General features: G+C 33.3%; 1 protein-coding gene across 1 annotated transcript; it reads right to left on the minus strand.

Moving 5' to 3' along the window:
• Positions 1–558: 558 nt before the first annotated feature.
• On the minus strand, positions 559–21,025 carry LOC110099775 (myosin-3). Its single transcript, XM_020827038.2, has 24 exons — positions 20,046–21,025; positions 15,426–15,527; positions 15,197–15,340; positions 14,975–15,104; positions 14,852–14,879; positions 14,586–14,751; positions 14,426–14,489; positions 14,298–14,311; positions 14,138–14,222; positions 12,842–12,945; positions 12,592–12,730; positions 10,982–11,100; positions 10,747–10,899; positions 10,586–10,675; positions 10,027–10,104; positions 6,381–6,533; positions 5,476–5,637; positions 4,198–4,403; positions 3,984–4,119; positions 2,948–3,077; positions 2,642–2,788; positions 2,432–2,547; positions 1,823–2,026; positions 559–1,623 (listed from the first exon to the last, which is right to left on the minus strand). The coding sequence occupies exons 1-24, from the start codon at positions 20,481–20,483 to the stop codon at positions 1,153–1,155; spliced, it is 3,579 nt and encodes a 1,192-aa protein (XP_020682697.2). The 5' UTR covers positions 20,484–21,025; the 3' UTR covers positions 559–1,152.
• Between the last annotated feature and the right edge of the window lie 626 nt (positions 21,026–21,651).

The following is a 21,651-nucleotide window of genomic DNA, read 5'->3' on the forward strand; positions in this document are numbered from 1 at the left end:
ACTGCACTCCCTAAGTTTAAAGTTTTATTTGGGATAGCTCTTTTACTGTTTTTTAAAATAATTTTGTTGTACAAAATTTTTTGAATTAAAAATTTATGTACTAAAAACTGCCTTAGAAAGCATTAAGAAAGCTGCTCCAAAGGAATCCTAAACTATTACCAGTTCATTGTCAATTTAGGCTATACAGAACACTAGCACTAATCCTGTACATAACATAAAAGTTATGAGGTTTTCCCTCTTTTATAGATCATGTTTTTACAGTTTTACTGAAGCAGTTACTGGTTTTTTTTTTTTTTTTCTTTTGATTATTTAGCGATCAAATGACTGAATTTTGAGAGCATGTATAGATGTGTTGCATAGGTAGAACAGGATTAGTGATGTAACATCTATTTTCTTCTGTAAATTATCTCAAGATGAACATTTTAGCCTACCCCTAAAATTCTGCTATCTGCTTCTGAAGCTTATCATCATAGATGTTGCTTTCTAGAAACAAAACAATAATGGACATTTCAAACAAAAACATTCATAAAGAAATTATTAACATTGACAGATGCATGAAACATGTAAGATCTTTATATATATGCATATATTACTCACTCAAAGATCAATACTTCTCTACATTTGCACAGGTCATACTAGGGAATGACAAACAATTTTGCCTCACCTAACATTTTTTTTAACATAAATTTGAGACTACAATTGCATTAAATACATCCTAATTCCTATCTCATACTTACAACTCAACTAGTGGGATTCCATAGGCACGCTTATATAACTGATCTCCATAGCAACAAAATCTTAAACAACACAAGGACCTATCACTGCATATGAAAGAAAATTTTATTTCTATGATGAATGCAAATTCCTGTCAACTTCCCACACAAGCTTCCGCAGCTACTTCCAGGAGGTACTTTCATGAAAGGAGAAATTATTCTGTACAGAGACCGGACATAGAACGTCATCCGGAGACCAATTAGAATGCAACACGTCAGCAATACCGAGTCATGGTATTGAGCAGTACCGAGCCACGGTATCGAGCAAGGGGTAACGTGGCACATTCTGGTTGGTCTCCTGACGGCATTCGGCCTCCACACAGAATAATTAATCTCATAAAAGAAACCTCACCAAACTAGGAGGAAAATTCTACAACAATCATTTTAAGCTCCAATTGCCCCACCATTTCCTTCGTGTTTGTGGCGTTTCAGGATTTCCAAGCTTCTTAAGCGCAGCCTTTGCTTCACGCAATCGAACCCTGTAATTTTTCTTCCAAGAAACAAACTGAACTTTCAGTTTGCTGAGCTCCTCATCAGGATTTATGTTGGAGACCGACAATCCTGACTTCACCTCAACAAGGAAACCTGCATCATCCTCAAATATCTGTCTCCTCTCTTCAAACTCCTTGAATAAGTGACTGATTGTATTCCTTACACCTTCAGGAGTTTTAGTTAGTGCCACACCAGATGCACGGGATCGTTTCGCAGGTGTTCCTTCAGTTGTATAAGTCTCAAAAGACATGGCATCTTCAGAGTCGAAATATGGATAGCTTGGTGATAAATCAGGCCTTCCAGCCAGGCTAGCCACATCATTGGTAGCAAGACTCCTCTTTGCAGCAGCCAAACTCATCTGCACCCAGAATAGTCAAATTTAGCAAATGAAACCATACCACTATCTTCACAGAGATGTATTTCTAAATAATAGAAGAATTTAAATTAAGTGTGATTGACATTATTTTAGTAAATAGTGCTCAAAGTTTAGCAGACAATTTACTGAAAAAAATATAATTGAACTTAAACAATCCTAATTCAAAAAAATAAAATAAAACCTGCAATGAAGTCATCTGTTTTTGCCACAGATCCTCCAAGGACTTCATTTTTGCATCATAATCTGACCATCTCATCTCATATTGCTGAAGTTGTTGCCTCAGACAGGAATTTTCCTCTTCCTTATGTCTCAGCTCTGCTTCCGCTTTCAGAACCCGGCTCTCAAGTTCTACCATAACTGAATGCTCAACTGGAGGAGGATTTTGCTGGGTATACAGAAATTTAAAAGTATTAATCACTAACTTCTGCTTCAAACAATCTATTCAGACTCAATTAATCACTAACTCGCAGGAAACCGAATTAAAAAAGACAATTTAAAATAAATAAAGCAAAATAAAATAAAATTTGCAAAATTAATAGGCTTACAGGAAACCGATTAGTTTGGTCAGATTGATTATAAACAATAAATGAAAAAAAAAGTCAATAATTTGGATACTTGGGTAACTAAGTTCTTTGGATTCTTGGTTTCATCACCAACAATTCAACAAACCAAACTATTCAATCTCACACCCCTAATAGTGATGCTATTGAGCTTTTCATTGATGATGGCAGTGTAAGAAATTAAGAACATTTTCAACTTTCAAAAAAAAAAAAAAAAAGAGATAAATTACCTCAAATTCATGGAGATTCTTGCTTAGATCAGTCTCAAGATTTAAATCATTGCACTTTGTCATTTCCAAGCTTCTGCTAATATTGAAATGCTTTCTTGCCAACCAACCACGTATGACTTAAATAAAAAAAAAAAAAGAATCAAGGCGCAATCAATTAATGCAATTAGAAAAGAGAAACCAAACGCTTTTTACAAGGTTACCAAAAGCTACCTGATTGCAAAAGCATTATAAGCTTTTGTTGTTTGGCAAAAGCTTTCTGAGCAACCCACCGCTTAACATGCTTTTGTATAAGAACAGCAGCTCTATGCCGCCTTGCTAAATAGTGAAACTCATTTCTTGCTCTTTTAGCTCGTATACCTTTTTCACAAAAAGAAAGCATAAATGTCCAAATTTTAATTAATATTTCCAGGAAACCTCATAAAAAGGTTTAAAACAGCAATAGTGTATGATGAGACTAAAGTCTATACAAGCATAAAAGGAAGAACTAATTATGCAAAAGCTGAGTTTTTTTCTTACATGATTGCAGTGTTGTAACTCCACTCTTAATATCATTAAAACTGCGACGAGCTCGAGCACCACGGAAATATTTCTGAGCACACAAGATTCCTTGCAATTTACAGGCTCTAGCAGTTTCTAGTATTGCAAGCTATAAATATTTCAAGATACCACACGTAAGATAATGAGGCAATTTGAAGTATTGATTCAAGCAAATAGGAAGAAGAGCAACATAACTATTAAAACAAAATATAAAAGCACCAGTTTAGGTTTAATTAAAATAAAATTTAAGTATAAACCACTACCTTCAATGGTGTTGTTAATCAAAACAAATTCATTAAGAAACTAAGCAGTTTTACTGGAAAAAGTAATGATCAAGTACCACATGGATTAAAGTAGAGGTGCCAATATTTCACACGACCCAAAAACCCGACTTGACCGCCCCGAAAATTTCGGGTTACGGTCAACCCAAACCCGAAACGGGTCGGGTTCGGGTTTAACAATTCGACCCATTTCAAAAATCGAGTCGGGTTCGGGTTGACCCTTCGACCCAAAATTGACCCGAAATTGGACCCGAAAACTAGCATTTTTTTGTTGGCACCGGGTCATTCGGGTCGTGTCGGGTTAACCCGAATCCGAAGTGGGTCGGGTTCAAGTCTGGAAAATTGATCCGTTTGCAAAAACGGGTTGGGTTGACCCGAATAGTGCTAGGTCAGTTTAGGGTTCGACCCGAACCCGACCCGTGACCCGAAATTGACACCACTAGATTAAAGGGCCATGAGCACTAGTGTTAAACGACACATCAAATATAGATCCATAGATCAAACCTGGTTATCATGGTGACAAATATCTATATTATCAAACTCTGCTAGTACATTTCTTTCAAGGAAAAATATGTATAATTACAAGCAAAACTCATCCAATATGATTGATTATGGCTTAGAAGTATTTTAATCATACAGAAAGCATAAATTTGATCAGATAATGTGAAGCTATGCACAAAAAAAATGTGGCCACAAAGAAACAGCAGAAGACTAAATCGAAGTAGGGAAATTGCCTGTCCACTGCGGAAAAATATTTTTGTATATCCAACTTGATACATGCAAGGAAGAACACTGTATTGCTGCAGAACTGCAACTAAAGTACTAAGTGAATCCATTACCGGTGTATTTTCCATAAGCAGAAAGTTATACCTGAGAGGACTAACATGTTATATGCATATATAAAAGAAACACAATTGAAACTTGGAAAACTTTCGGAATTTTAACTACCTTTCAACAAACTGTTGATGGGTCATTCTTGTAGGATAGCCTGACCTTGTTATCCTGGCAACTTCAAGTAAGCTGAAGCTTCTCAGCTGTCGAATGACAAAATCTTCTTCATAAATTCCAGCAAGTTGTTTACTGTTTGGATTAATACAGCTTATGAAGTGTGGGTTGGTGTTCTCCAGCAGTTGTATCAACTCTGAAAGTTGATCCTAGAAAAAGACACAGCATTAAAAGCATTGCACGAGATTTGGTGAAAAAAAAAAAAGTGGAATTCACTCCATGTCAAATGGACATAATATAGGTCTTAGTTTCTCCAAAGAGATAGTGAACAACAACAACATCTGAAAAACAATAGTTGTCTTCCATCTAAATAATGGAGAGAATCAATAGCAAAAACCAAAAGTTATGGACCAAAGACTTTAGTAAGCAGCCAAAGAGTGCAACAACAACAACAACAACATCAAGCTTTTATCCCACTACGTGTAGTCGGCTACATGAATCCTTTTTCGCCATTGTGTCCTGTTAAAAATCAAATTATCATTTAAATCTAATAAAGAAATATCATTTCTAATATTTTCTAACCAAGTCTTTTTAGGTCTACCTCTACCTTTCTTAATATAAGTCAAATCTAATACCTCAACTTTACTACCCGGGTCATCGGAAGGCCTCCGTTTAATGTGACCAAATCATCTAAGGCGACTCTCTCCAAAGAGTGCTAGTGGGTAAAGTATCCGGGCATGCATAAGCCATGCTTTACCAGACAATATGCAGTCAAAGAATCAGTAAAGAATTCAAAACTACATAAAAACCTCCATCCTGTGAAATCCGATGAACAATAACACTGCCTCTCTATACAAAAACCACCAATTTCAACAAACTAAAGTAGTAAAAATTTTCATGAGGAACTACCAAGTATCTCACAAGTACTAAGCGAAGTCATATTGTTTTTCATGCAAAGTACAAGGTAATAAGCCAGTTGTAACTACACAGAAAAAAGGCAAGCTTCTAGAATAGTTCAGCAAATACATTTCAAAGCAAATTAACCAATCCTTTGCCAACTTCCCTTGAAATATTCTGTACCCTAACAAATTAATATTAAAAAGACGCTCATTTCCTTCATCTATAACAGAAATTTAAAGTAAACTTTTACTTACTAAGCAGTTTGCATTAGTTTTATTACATAGATGATAAAAGTAATCCTAAAGAAAAGTTCATTGAGAGATAAAAGAAAGAATAAAGACAGTCTAATAATTAAGTATTCAATTACAGGAAAGGATTTACCTTTAATTTTGTAACAGCACCCTGCATTGAAGAAGATAAACTACCCAAGGAGCCAAGCACCCGGGGAAGTCGATTTCCGCATGATAAAAGCAGTTTTTTAATAGAATCTTCATGAACTATCTCTCTATTATTCTTCAAGAAGCCACTTATATTATACAAAACCTGATAAGGAAAATCCATTTGGTCATATATATAATGAAATCAAATTACAGCTTACAGAATTTTGCACTGCAAAGAAAAATAAAAAACTACAGGAAAAAAAAAAACGCATAAGATTATCGTCCTGATAGTATAAACTTCTGAAAATAGTTTTATATCGCAAAATACTGTCTAGTACAATAAGCATATAAATTGCCTAGGAGACCAAGAAATATGCTAAAGCATTAGTGGCTCCAAAAACAGTCACGTGTTTATAGCATTAAATTTTTTATTTATAAGAAATCAGAACATTTGAAAAGTGCAAAGCATTCAGGAACATTGACTTTCTGATCACTAAGACTTCATTTGGGACGGCTTTCATACTGCTTTATGAAGTAGCTTTTTAGTACAAAAATTAAAACTTTTGTACTAAAAAGCTGCTTTAAGTAGTAAGAAAGTCGTCCCAAATGAAGCCTAAAACTCTCAAGCGTCACTTGATCATTATGTTAATGTTCGCCTCGTATTAATTGTCCAAGCAAAGATTGAAACCTTGAATAATAATTGCATATATAAGGCTGCATCCATTTAACTTGCTTGTAACTTCATAACCCTATTTGATTTAAATAAGAAAATAGCAAAATTGCAGATATCACCCAAAACAACTGGATTGTTCTCGGTATAGAAAAATTGCAGTTATCCCTTGAAGACTAAAACGACCTTATTAAAAATATATCAAAGCCTATTTAATGCACTTGCGGATGTAATACCTCTCCTGCATAATGGCAGATTCTGAAAGAACTACTTTCTCCCTTGAAACAAGGATTGCCAAGAAATTGATCTTTAAGTTTGTTTAAAAGGGTGAAATCGGTTGCCTTGGAGCAAGCTGATTCTTCATCTAACAAAGATAAAATCCCTTGGGGCTGCAGTGCACCAAATAGAGCCGTTACCAAGAATGCACAATTGAAATAAAATAATAATAATAAAAGATACAGGAATACACAAAAAACCGTTCATTCATGATATAGAGTTGAAAAGAGTAGCTAAAAATAGCAAAGGATTTTGCAGTTAGTATAATAAATAGATATATCATATATAAAAACATTAATGTTATCAAGCATGTAAAATGCACATGAATATAAAGGCCTTCAAGTGAAAGCTCATAATAAAAGAAGGAAAAAAGCATGGAGAAAAAGTAGAATGCTTAGCCCGTTCTTGGGAGAAATAATATTCCAATATTCAGTAAAATAATAGCAAAAGAGCACCATCCGATCATATGAGATATTCAGACAAGTATGACATCCTAGCATTATGCTTGGTGCAACGCAAGATAAATTATAGATTAAATTGCAAACAATGTTCCTATACCGGAAAACAAAGCACCAAAATATACTTGGATCGTACAAGCTCTCTCTCTCTCTCACATAAACTGTATCATTACTCATTAAAACCTGAAGTGCTATTTTAAGTGCCTAAAAGTTTATTGCCATATAGCACATGTACATGGGAGATTTTTAAGAATAATTCAGGTGATTATTATCAAGAAAAGATAGTAGCATCCATTCTAAGTTCACAATTGTAAATTTTCAGACATAATATTTTTATATTTCACTTAATTATTCCTAGAGACCTAACACCATGTTAGGCCGGCTGAATCGGTTCAAGTGTACTGCCGCCGGCCTAGGGGGAGGGCGGAACCCATGGGCGGAGCGAAGGGGGGGCAAGGGGGGGGGGGGGGGGCCGGGCCCCCCCCAAAAAAAAAAAAAAAAAAAAAAAAAAAAAAAAAAAAAAAAACAGAGAATCTAGAAATAAAATATAGGGAATTAAGTTTGAAACTTCAAAAATTAAATCGGAGACCATATGAACTCCGAGCTCAGCAAACTTACAATCAAACTGAACTCCGATCTCAGCAAACTCAAGTATTACCCATGGGGTTACTTCCAAACTCAAGTACTTCCTATCACACCACTTCGTTGATATTTGAAGTAATTGTTGCTGAGTGGTTGTTTTTTAACGTTATTATTATTATCATCGTCATTAGCATTATCCTAACTCTTGTCAGTTATATGCATCCTCCTGTTTTAAACATTCTTGCGGACTATTGCATAAGGTTTGAACTCTATATGATCTTCTTTTTGAGTGTTTAGTAAGTTATTCATGATCCATCTTATTCCTTTCCAATTATTTCATATAAATTATATCTGCCAATCATAATGAATCTTTTATTCAGTATTCTACATGTCCAAATAATCTAAGTCAATTTTCTTTTATCTTCAATAGAAATCACAAAAAATTTTCTATAATATACTTAGTTCACACACTATTCTTTTTTTAGCACTCGTTCATCTTAAAATTTTAAATGTTTCCCATGGTTTTAAAAATCGGACTGGACTGGCCAATTCAATCGTGAATCGGTTGGCAAACCAATATGGAATAATATCATACCATTTTAGCAACGAACCAGGAAAAACTGGCGGTTCAACCATATAACCGATGAATCGCCCATATTTAAATGAACCGCCCGATTCGAAAGGATGATTATTTGGATCGTTGATCGCTGATCTAAGGGTCGAAACATGGAGTTAAAAGTGCGATTTGTCCACCGTGAGCCCTCGTCTCTCGTTCGCGCGTAGCTTCCTCTCCAGACACGAACACACGTTCTTCTCTCTCCTTCTCGCAGTACCTGTGCTCCTCAGATCATGTAGTCGTGCTCTCTCTCGTTCTCGCAGTAGGTGTGCTCCTCAAATCTTGTTGTAGTTGCAAAACATAATATGGAATCAGGAAACTTGGTGTCAAAACAAACATTTGTACATGGGAACTTGGAAAAGACTATATCCTGTTCGTCTCGGACATCATCTTTGCTTCTTCTTCTTCTTCTATTGCCATAGGATTTAAGTTTTAGATTCTTCTAAAATCTTTGGCTTTATGTTGAGAAAGTTAAACATCGTTATATTGAAAGGAGGGGTTAAACATCTTCACATTGATATTCTCTGTTAGTCCAGATGTTAAAAACATCTGGTGTTGGATCTCTACATTTGGGAGTTTGTTAAAAATTAAAATGGATCTCTACATTTGCATCTTCCAAATCTACAAACCTCATAATAAATTAACAGTCAAAAACAATTCAGAAACATAATAAGAAAATAACCAAATGACAGTCCTAAAATCTCAAAATAGATATAGCTTTGAAGTCAATTTATTTTTATTTTTGTATTAACTATTTGTCATCCTCGAAAAATGATGATGTTCATTTACTAAAATAATCAATATGTTGTAAAGATGTTTAAGGTTAGACTACCATATTAGTATGTTAATTTTTATTTTTTTTTAATAATATTATTATTTATTACATCATCCAATTCGACCCCACTTCGACCGGTCGAACCATGAACCTCTCCGTCTTCCGATTCATTGTCCGGCTTTCGCAACCTTGATGTTGCCACACTCAACTTAGCTTCCACCAACTTCTTTATTATTTAGCAATAATACACACATAGCAAATCAATTTCTCTTGAATGATTCTCTTGAATACTGAGATGCTAATATCGATAACATTGTCAAGTATCCACAACCCCTTGGCATTAATCAATAAACGTTTTCCCCATCTATATACCTATTCTATTTTATAATATCTCAAAAATACCTTAACATAGCACATCAAATTATTATTTGATTTCTAGGATAATTGATGATTATTAATTTTGCATCCAATAAAATTTTACATCACATGCTCAATTCTTGCTGCACTAATTTTAACTTCAATATTCCCATAAATTCCCCCACTATTCCCTACATTGATAGAGACATCTATAAATAATATTAGACACTACTCCAACCTAAATAAGTACATTAACAATACTCAAATCTAGCAGATTTCCTACCTCATTGAGGATATGAAAGTTTTAAAAAATATAGACTGATTTCCTTCAAATATAGATACCCTTCAAAGCGAGAAAAACAGATGAATTAATAAGTAATAACTGAGAATAAGAGCATAAAAATTATATTTAAGAACAAAGATCAGTGACCGAGGAGGGTTTTATTGCAAAACCACCATGAGACACTGCATAAGCTTTGGATGACTTCTCAGAGATAAGGAAGCTCCATTTCTTGCTGTTTGTCAAGATGTATATTGCAGAAAATAAGTGTCTAGAATCACTCAGAGATAAGGAAGCTCCGATTTCTTGCTGTTTGTCAGGATATATATTGCACAAAATAAGTGTCTAGAATCAAAATTACTCAAAAGGTAATAAGAAGTTGCATCAAAACTGCAGGCCCTACTTATAAAAAAAAAAAAAAAACTAGAAAACATCATCCAACATAATCACCTCATGAAAAGATTGATAACTTTCATATCAACTGTCTAAAAGAACAAGAAGCCAAGTGTTGATACTAAAGGAGGCAGCGTTCTAATACCTTATCAAAGAGATTTAGACAGTCAACATTGTCTGGAAAGTCAAGGTTGCGCCAGTCAACTCCATCGAGAGTATACTCCTTCAAGAAAGGGAGGTAAAAATAATTGAAGTTTCATGAATGCAAAGTTAAAAGCAATATTTAATCTTATAAGGCAGAAATGAATGTAAAGAGCATTTTACAGCCACCAAAATAATGCATTATATAAGGATAGAAATATCATCATAAAACCAAAAATCTCAAGTTTTGAAGCTGTACTGCCAAAAAAAAGTTGAATTTTCCTTGAAAAAGCTAATAAAGAAGCATTTAATCAGCCAAAGCGGCAAAATGAGATAATAAATTTGCAAAGAAAAGAAAGCTAGATTCCTTGGTTCTAAGAGTAACTTATGATATGATAAAATGAAAAAAAAAATCAGTTTCTTCAGCTGAAAAGATGACACCAAAATCAGTTACTGGACGGGTAAGACCTGTGATGCTAGTTGGGAAAACAATGCCAACTGTAACCAAGTAGCTATAAGCGACAAGAAATACAAAGGTTTTTGAAATGATAAAAGAATTTTACCTCCTGTTCATGTTTAAGAAGATGGTTAATGAAGTGCTGCTGCATCCTTTCACTAGCATAGTTTCTGCTAAATTGATCAAATCCATTCTTCTGCAATAAAGAAGTTTAGCCATATAAGGTCTGATAAAAATGTATAGTACAGTATCTTACAACATTCTTACATGAGAAACCTCGAAGCCACATGTATCTAAGATAGTTATGGAGCTTCCACTATAAGTCTTTCCAGCTTGAAGGTATTTGTTGATCTGCACAACAACCCAGTCAAACAGAGTAGCATAAATTGATTTTGCCAATGCATCTCTAGTTTCAATTGCCTGCAGGAAAGGGAACAAATCTACATGAGCACTTCAGAAGTTTTGCGGGCAGAATAAGAGAGTTCAAGAACAAATTAGAAACCTGAGATAACGTTAGCTTCTGAACTATATTATCGTTTCCGGATTGAGTTGTTTGAGTTGATAATGCTAAAACTAATGCATCAACTTCACAACCCAGTAAATTTGCCGCATTAGCTACAGCTGTATGAATTTAGCAGTAAAATGAATGTCACACATACATGTAAAATATTAAAAAAATCTGCAAATATACATCAGAAGGAGAATCCTTAAGAACTTCTAATATTTAGTTAATCTAAAACAATGCTCTAATTATAGTAATCTGTTAATCTGCTCAGTAAATGCAGAGGATGATCTACTGACTAAGGCTTCATTTGGAACGGCTTTCTTACTGTATCATAAAGCAGTTTTTTATGATCAGTTCCTAAAAAACTGCTTAATGAAACAATAAAAAAGCCGTTCCAAACGAAACCTAAGTTTACTGTTAGGTTTCAGTCAATCAGGAATGAAAATATAAGTTTTATAAGCATTTATAAACCTAACTGTCAATAGCTTTGAGGGAAAACTTCAGCTTTTATTAATGAGTTCCAGGTCTGGGCAGCCAAAGGTAGATAGGATAAATTTTAATTAAAGTGGCGACAGCCAAAACTAAAAGGCGTTTGGACTCTTCTATGCATTTTCCATAATGCCCATTTCTGATGCAGGAACCCATGCAGTTCTAATCGAATGAGCATGTTATGCAACTCTTAGAAAATTTGTGTTTTGTCAACAAAATGCTCTTAGAAAATTTAATGTGTTTGGCTAAATTTACAATGTTGTCTGATCAAAACCCAACCACCCAAGGTCATCCGGAAGTAGTATGGAGCTGTCCATCGGTTCAAATGAGTTGACACAGCACGATGTAAAGAACATTTGATCATAATCTACCATTGAATTCACATATGATCATAATCATAAGGTACAACAATGACAGCCTTTTGGCTAAAATGTTTGTTGGATTCGTCTCGTCAAACTGCTTGATTGCAATAATAAATAAGTTAAAATTTTAATACATAATAGTAAATAATATTAAACTAAAAATTCATACAAAATATTTTTATTATAATTAAATTATTGTTTGATTAAATTTATTTTTTATTCATTAATTTTAATTAAATATATTTAATTTCTTTTTAATATAAATTTTAATAATTAAAATATATTTAATAAATAAGTAACATTAAATTTATCTAAATTTACTAATAAGTTATAATTAAAAAAAATAAGAAAAACAGTGTAAATAAAAAAAATAAAATTTATTTATTTTTTTAAAACATAATAAACATTTATATTTTTAAGGAAAAACATTATTTAAATTTTTATTTTCTTTAGAAACCATATTTTACGTTTTCTAAAATGTAAAATTGACTTGCATTTTCAGAAATTCAGAAAACGTAAAATTGATTTCTATTTTCTAAGAAAATGTTATTTTAAATCACGTTATTTGCTCCTATTTAAATTATATTTCATATTATGCTCCTTTTACTCATTTTCTTTATAAACCTACTCCAATTAAAAATTTTGCCTCCATCCAATAGATTTATAGTCATACAAAAAAGTTGATAATCAATAGTTAGAAATTCATGACTTCTAAACCAAATAAGATAATAAGCATAAACAATTCTTCGCGTTTACCTTCGTCGAGATTAACTTCCACCTGGTTCTTACTGGTGATTGTTGAAAAACAAATGTTACCCAACCACAACACTGCTGCGAGCATTGAAAATAAACTGTCTTGATCATCTTTAGTGATATGAACAGTATCTAAAGCTTCCTAGACAAGAAAAGCAAGTAAAGTAGGTAAAATGATAATCAGAATATCTCAATAAGAAACCATGGAAAGCAGCAAAAGAGTTAATGCAACAGCTGAGGACTCTAATATCACCATCAATAATTGAAATTTGCGGGAATCATCGATGTTTTCTATTGTCAAGCATCTGCTTTGCTTCAAGAACTCATATTCATTTGCCGCTTTAAGGTTCAACTTCTCTGCATGTAGAAATTGGGACGTCTTAGTAGTTGCGTAGCCTGTCTTTAATTTTTTTTATTTCAAATAAAGCGTAACTAGAAAAGCAAAACCTTGCAGGTTAATTTTTTTATTTCAAATAAAGTGTAACTAGGAAAACACAACCTTGCAGGTTTTAAAACATCGAATTTTAAGCAGAAAAATAGGAATTTAGGCAACAACAACAAAATCAAGCCTTTATCCTACTACGTGGGCTCGGCTGCATGAATCATTTTTCTCCATTGTGTCCTGCTAAGAATCAAATTCTTATTTAAATCTAATAAAGAAATGTCATTTCTAATATTTCTTAACCAAATTTTTTTAGGTCTACCTCTACCTTTCTTAACATAGGCCAAATCTAATGCATCTACTCTTCTAACATGGTCATCGGAAGGCCGCCGTTTTACATGCCCAAACCATCTAAGGCAACTCTCTCTAATCTTATCTAATCAAATTCTCATTTACAAAAATGGGAATTTAGGAAACCACTAAAAATTTTGGTTAATTAAACAAGCCAAAAGAAGTGGCTTTAATAATAGAAACCATAGAACATGATGTGACCAAATGTGATACAAGTTTGCTTGGAAATCACTTGGAAGTTTTTGCCATAGAGCCTGATCTACCATGCTAGCATTATGAATTTATTTTAACGTATAATGAAACATAAAATAAATTTATGCATGAGGATGATTTATTTGTGATAAATCCCACTCAAAATTGTCCAAGTTAGCGTATGCTGACCATGAAATAGAAACTTCAACAAAAAAAAAAAGCAATTGTATTAGATAATCTTGTAAAAGAAAATGATAGTTTACTATATCCAGAACCGGCAAATTTTATCAGATATTACTCAAGTGAAATGATAAAAGGTGCATGATCGAAATGTTTAAGCACAAAAAATTAGAGTTATAGCAACAGATGTGGCACACTTCTTCCCTCCTGAAATGCAAGAATATGAGAACTAAGGCTTAGTTTGGGACAACTTTCTTACTGCTTTTTAAAATAACTTTCTAGTGCAAAAATTTTAAATTCAAGAACTTTTTTACTAGAAAGTTGTTTTAAAAAGCAAGAAGAAAGCCGTCCCAAATGAAGCCTAAATCATTTTAAAGATGCTGCAAATTCATAGCCATATCACTTAAACAATCAACTAAGAAAAACAAATAATAAGATACTCACCTTTAAGACAAGGAGGAGCTCCTGCACATAATTGATAGAAAATATGGAATGATCTTTCCCCTACAGCTCTTTCAACAACCCTCGACTGTTCATAAAGACAACATTCTTATATTTTGGCATAACACAGCATGTAGGCTTAACTAGAAGATCACAATAGTACCTTTTCAAGTAGAACTTCTTAACGGAAAGTTTGTGTGGGAACATGACAGAAATTTAGGTCAGGATCTCCAAATATTAAATGACTATATCTAACGGATATCAGCATAAACTAATAAGAAAAACACTTACAAGTTTTGATCCTAGCACCACATATTTTTCCAGCTTCACTAAAATATATTTCATTAACTTTGCCCTGCAACATATCGGGGAGAAAAGATAACATACTTTGTTGGCATTCAAACTTCACATATTTCAAAGCAAATGAAGTTATATAGGTTTTTTAACTCACAAATCGACTAGAATTGCCATTTTTCAGTGTTTTTGCATTCCCAAAGGATTCTAGAATCACATTCTCCTTCAGAACCTCAAAATCAATAACATCACCACTCCCAATGGCAACTAAACGTTGCATAGCAAGTTTTGCTGTTTCGGTTTTCCCTGAGCAACTTTCACCACTGCACAATTTATCTTCACAATCATCAATTATAACTGATAACAATTACCATGAAAAGAAAGGACAAACCAAAAGTTAACTAAGAAAACAAAACTAATTACCTTATAATGATGGACTGATTTTTCCCACCTGCAAAAACCCATCAGCTAACACTATTATGACTTTTGAAGCAAGAATGAAGTTCGCACCATAGATGCATATCACTAAAAATAATTGTTTTATACCTCTCAAAATTTCATTTAAAGCCTGATCTACCACTGCAAATACGTGTGGATTTTCTCCAACAGAATTATTTGCCTGTAGTGACAAGTCTTTAAAAGGATTGATCGCAACTAAAACAGGACCTGCTTTGCTCTGAAAAATGCAACACGCAAATGAATTTCTGTGCATCAGAAGAAAAATACTGGTAAGTTAGTAAAAGAATAATTTTTTTAATAGTAACTCACATAGATCTTATCCTGAGAATATCTGCACTTAAGATTATGAAGAAATGAAGGTTCATTTATATAACTAAACAGTGCCAGATCATTCTCATTATCCTGGACCTCTGGATTTGCTGGCCAGATATTTTCAAAAGGCAACCTCAAAATCTATCAGCAAAATTGTGTCAAGCTTTAAGACCAGGGTTCATCACTGTACATCACTAGAATACATAACATCATGCAATATACTCACATTGCCAGTGGACATCAAAACATGAGCATCATTCACTGAAGCTGACTGAATTTTCCCACATTCCCATTTCCCCGCTGGAATCCAACACCAAACTCGAAGTTTCTGCAATAAATAGGATAAGCTTTTTTGAAATGCCAAGGACCGATCGCTTAAAACTAAATTATAAAGAAGAATCAAAATCACCAAACCAAGCTTGATGGAAACTCCAATAGTCAAACATTCAGTTGATATGTGAAATCAAATAAATAAGTTGAAATAATAAGCCTGATTAACTACATTACAAGAGTTAGTTTATTACAACAACAACAACAAGCCTTTATCCCACTATGTGGGGTGAGCTATGTGAATCCTTTTTCTCCATTGTGTATTCTTAAGGCTCAAATTCTCATCTAAATCTAATAAAGTAAGGTCAATTCTAATATTTTCTAACCAAGCCTTTTTAGGTCTACCTCTACATTTCTTAACACAAATCAAATATAATACATCTACTTTCCGAATCTAGTTATCAAAAGGCCGCCGTTTTATGTGACCAAACCATCTAAGGCAACTCTCTCTAATCTTATCTTCCACTGGAGCTACTCCAACCTTTTCACATATATTTCCATTTTGTATCCTGTCTTTAAGAGTAAAGCCACTCATTCCTAAGCATCCTCATCTCTACAACACTTAACTTAATATTATGCTTCTCTTTTAATGGTGTAACCCGGACATAAGGATTTTTTTCGTGAGGTGAGACATAAGCCTCAATGCATTTGAAGGCGTAAGACAAATCATTAAATAAATTAAAAAATGAAAAATATATATTTTGAGTAATCATTCTTATGAATTAATAAATAAGTAAAATCATAAGAAGTTGAGCTTCATTTCCTCCGAATAAACCATTTGAAAGTAAACCAAAAGTGCCACAGTATCATCATAAAAAGTCAAACAAGCACTTAATAATAACAATCCGTCTAAGAAAAATTATTAAATATAAATAAGAAGTCCAAAATAAGCTAATTATGACTTAAGACTCCAAATTCAAGCGTCTCCTCACTTCCGTCATTTAGAGTGTCTTCATTATAATTAACATCAAATGTGCTTCCGCGCCTACTCATCCTCACTCGTGTCAACATCCTTCTTGTAACATCCTCACAGTACGGCTTAACAGTACTGTAGAATGTAACAAGCATAAACATAACATTTTTATCATTAAACATCTAATACTTTTCATTCATTTGGAAAGTGATATAAAATATCAATTAATATTTCCATTACATCAACAGAAGCATCTAATAACCTAAAGTTTTATCAAAGCAATACTTATAGAGCCACTAATATAATTTCAAAGTACTATATCACTGAATTGATTACAAACATCAAATGTAGACTTTACAAATAAAAATAAATACTAGCATCAAATATAAAATAACTTGCAGATTAATTTGCAATGATTTGTTCCTTATTCTTTCCTATAATAACAGCTAGTAAGAAAGTTATTGGTGAGCTATGAGGCTCAATAAGCTTTGAAAATTAATTAATAGTTAAAATATAATAATTGTAATAAATCAAAACATTGAAATCATCAATGAATAAACTTACCTTTGTAAACATTATAAAATCATAATTAACATTAATCTTTACTTCTTCTGAAGTTTACACTAAATAAAAATTTTATTCTGTAAAAAATTTGACTACACTTTCATAACAATATTCAATGTAGCCCAGATAAACATGATATTATCTTCATTGAATTATATAGATATCCCTTTTGTCTAGTTATGAGTCCCTTTTGCCCCACCTGCTATGCATGCATAATATTCTTTAAGGTCATTTTTGCCCCACTTATAATATAGTCTCATACATGGGAATCATTTTGTCCTACCTCAACTTATAAGCAAATTTTAATTTAAATTGATATTCATTACACTTCCATATTCATAATTCTTAGTTTTCACATGCAATCATAATATTATATTTGTCATATGTTAAGAATAAAACTCCATTCCAAAATATTTCCAACTATAAAAATATTTAAATACTCATATTACACTTTACACTATTCCAAAATATTTCAAACTTTTATACTATGAGTATTTAAAGATTGTTATAGTTGACAATATTTTAGAATGAAGTTTTGTTCTTAGCATATAGCATACCCATTTCTTTATACAAATGGCATAATAAAAATAGCATTATGATTATATGTGAAAAGTAAGAACTCTGAATATGGGAAGTGTAGTGAATATCAATTTAAAGTAAAGTTTGGCTATAAAAGATGTATAACTTACATGTGTAGTTAGGACAAAGGTTCTCATGCATGAGACTATATTATAAGTGGAGGAAAAGAGGCCCTAGAAAATATTATACCTGCATAGTAGGTGGGGCAAAAGAGACCCCTAAAGAGATAAAATGGACTTCTATGTAATTCAATGGCAATAATGTCAGGTTTACCTATACTCCATTAAATATTGTTATAAACGAATAGATAAATCTTTTATAGACTAAAATTGATATTTAGTGTAAACTTCAGAATAAGTAAAGACTAATGTTAATTATGATTTTATGATGTTTTACAAGTAAGGGTAAGTTTATTAAATAATGATTTCAATATTTTGATTTATTATAATTATTATATTATAACTGTTAATTAATTTACAAAGCTTATTGAGACTCATAGCTCACTAGTATCTTTCCTACTGACTGTTATTACAGGAAAGATCAAGGAACAAATAGTTGTAGATTAATCTACAAGTTATTTCATATTTTATGCTAGTATTTATCTTTGTTTGTAAAGTCTACATTTGAGATAAGTAAATAGTTCAGTGATGTATTATTTTAAAATTGTATTAGTGACTCTGTAAGTATTATTTTGATAAATTTTAGGTTATTAGATGCTTCTATTGATGTAATTGAAATATCAATTAATATTTTATATCACTTTTCAAATGAATAAAAAGTATTAGATGTTTAATGATAAAAATGTTATGTTTATGCTTGTTACACTCTACAGTACTATTATGGGGTATTATGGGGTGTTAGAAAAGTAGTATCAGAGCAAAGATTTAAGGTAACGATGATTTAATTATGCAAGCATAAGCAAAATGAATTGTCTAAGAGAATAAAATTGAATTTGATGGAATTATTATAAAGCCTAGGAGAGTGTAGTGTTTCTATGTTTGTAATAACTCTAACTTTATCCGGTTTGTATTTAAGCATATGAAAATAACATTTAAATAGGAGTACATGATTATATAAATGTCATAATTATTAATGTAATACATTGCAGATATAATGGCTGAAAGAATATTTGAAGGGAATGATGGTTAGTCATCTCAGCCTGATAGGATAACTGAGGATCCTGAAAATGTTGCACCAGTAGAAGGCAGTGCACCAAGTGTAGACCATGCACCAGTAGGAGTTGATGTTGCTAATGTAATGTCAAGGAATTTAATGCAACATTTTCAAGAGCATGATGATGCTGCTAATGTAATGTCAAGGAGCTGATGATGAGTATGATGATGCAGATGATGGAAAGGATGCAATCTATGGTAGGATCTGCAATACCTAGGGTTCTACCTATTATTACGCCAGTCACTCCTACCACTCCTCGTAGTAGTGCAAATGCTAAGGCAGGTAACCTTGTGGGAGCAGAATTGGATAAGCATCTAAAGCTTTCTAGAGTCTAAAAACATCATTGTTTAAAGATGGAGTTGATGCCAGAAATGCAGAAGATTGGATTATCATGATTGAGAAAATTTTGAATGGAATGAGATGTCTTGAGAGCTGACGTATGTCCATAGCAATCTTTATGTTAGAAGGTGAAGCAGAAAGGTAGTGGGGGACAACATCTAGAAAAATTCAAAGGAAGAGAAGAGGATCAAATTACTTGGTAGGAATTTGAGCAAATCTTGAGAGAGTGGTATGTTCCTCCATCAGCAAGACATATACCGAAAAGTTTTGTAAATCTAAAGCAAGGAGCCAAGGCTGTTATTCAGTATGAAGTTACATCTCTATTAAGGTATGCTCCCAAAGGAACAACTAATTTGATGTAGGATGACCCAAAGGAACAACTAATCAAGATACCAAAATAAGTTCAATATGGGTGTATGTCTTCTATATTTTGAAGATGGAATGATATTAAAAATAAATTAAATGACCTCAAAATCTCTAGTATTAATAAGGAAACATGATATTCAGGTTAAATTTTGTTGAAATTAGCTGTTATCTTGTTAAATAAAAAATTAAAATATGTTTGAGCTACTTATTAAAGAGCATAAATTTAGCATTCATCACAAGAACAATCATGGAATTGGGAAAAATTGGGTTATAATTTGATTCCGATGAGAACCATTTCAAATGAATTAAGTTAGATTCCTTTGGCCCTCCAAATGTAAAACTTGCTCAGGCACTCAGAAAAAGCATTGTTACCATTGAATTCTACATTGTGCATTGCATTGATTGCTCCGATTCACTAGAAACACTAGAAATTGGAAGACTTAACAAGAACCATACATAAACTCCAGAAAACTGTTATCAATTTTATTACTTCTGCAAACCGAAGGATATCAAGATATATAATTTTATGTGGGAAAAAAACAAACGAAGAAAAGTTAGCAAGATTTTTATGAGCTTGACTACCTTGTTTAAGAAATAATCAATAGCTTCAGCGGACTTGAGTTGGCCACCCAGGTTAATGGCCAACGAGGAGGATGTGCATTTGTGGTCCACAGGGTCATCTACTTCCGGCCTTTCCCCATAGCTCTCTAGGCCCGGCATCCTAATATCTGGAACCTTCTCCACGCATCCAAAGATCCCGCCTTTTTGAAAACTCTCCTCCTTCACTTCCGCTCTTCTCTCAGACAAGCCCAGATTGATCTCCTGTCCGTTACTTTTAAGAGCGATATTAACAGGAAACGACTTCCTAGAAGATGGCAGACGGCCTCTCGAGGTCGGCCGTGTTGGTAATGCCGGAGGCAGATCCTTCTGCTGTTCATCCTTCCTTCTGATTGCGTCCAGCATCACCTCCAGCGAGCTCCGAGCGCTCGCAGACCCCATCGCCTCTGCAAAAAGCATCATTTTGAAGTCCAAATCTCAAACTTGCTCTAAAGATCGTCGACACGGAGCTCACTGATAAAAGAAATCCAGCCCCCTCATCTGCGATCCCAAGAAAACTCCATTGAAACCGCAAAAGCCTCGCAAATCGGAACCCGGTGCACTAAACTCAAGAAGATAGAGATTTCAGAGAACGAGGGAGTGATGGAAAACAGGGAGACGGAAAGGAAGTGTGCAAAACGTAGATTATGCAAAGAATTAGCTCTGTGCCTCCGCACGAACAGACAATAAACTCTTATTCCAATTTGAATCGCCCGTTGGGCATGTGCAGATGGAGAAAAGCGCTACCTTGGAAGGAAAACTACTCTAGGGTTTGCTTCAAAAGACAAAAATTCAAAATTCTGCAAGTGGAACCCACGGCGTTATGTAAGTTCTTAGCTTCTTTTAATACGCTTTAACAAACAAAAAGGCAAAAGGAAAGATGCCATTTGCATTTACACCCCTAGAAGCTTGCTTGCTCTGTTGCTTGTGGAATCAAAGTTCTGAATTTTCCTAAATGACGATGAGCTTAAATCGAATTAGGAATATACGGTGGGTATTAATGAGAAAGATGGATAAGTCCAATGGTTCCGGTTGTTGGAGAGTGGTAGTGACGCCATTAAATATTTAAGACGTGGTAAGGCCTATGAGTTGCAGCTCAACGGATATATGAAAGTGACGTGCTACCCGGCGCTGCTTTACCGGGCAGATTTTGAAAACAAAATATATTTCCGTTTTTCCATTTATAGCAGAATTTTGGATAAGGTGAACTTTGTTTGGGTTTTTTTTTTTTAATTAGAGAGTTAATTATGAATCGGTTTAAATTTAGTAATGAAATGAAAGTAAATTATTCATATTTGATTATTAGGGTTAAATGTTAAAAAAATCTGAATTTTGAGCGTTAAGGTATTTGATGAAGTAAACTAAATATAAAATAATTTTAAAAATTTTAGAATATCTCAAAAGATTTATTTTGAATGATTTTAGAATTCGCCTCATTAGATAAACTTCATTCGAATTCATTTACTATCACGTCCATCATCAAGTAAGTTCAGCTCAAATCAATTTACCTCGTCAATAATGCGACTATGTGCCCCACATTTGCATTACCGTCACTCATGCATTGGCCTTTGATGTCGTCTCCACTTATTTA

The sequence above is a fragment of the Dendrobium catenatum genome, unplaced genomic scaffold, assembly GCF_001605985.2.
Source record: "Dendrobium catenatum unplaced genomic scaffold, ASM160598v2 fragScaff_scaffold_220, whole genome shotgun sequence".
Taxonomy (NCBI): Eukaryota; Viridiplantae; Streptophyta; class Magnoliopsida; order Asparagales; family Orchidaceae; genus Dendrobium; species Dendrobium catenatum.

Bases quoted from the DNA above. Each gene is read 5' to 3' on its own strand.
- LOC110099775 (XM_020827038.2), bottom strand. From the start codon at position 20,483: ATGATGCTTTTTGCAGAGGCGATGGGGTCTGCGAGCGCTCGGAGCTCG. The intron at 4,120-4,197 runs GTAGTTAAAATT...TAGTCCTCTCAG, and splicing joins CATCAACAGTTTGTTGAAAG to GTATAACTTTCTGCTTATGG. The intron at 1,624-1,822 runs GTTTTATTTTAT...TTCTGGGTGCAG, and splicing joins AACAGATGACTTCATTGCAG to ATGAGTTTGGCTGCTGCAAA.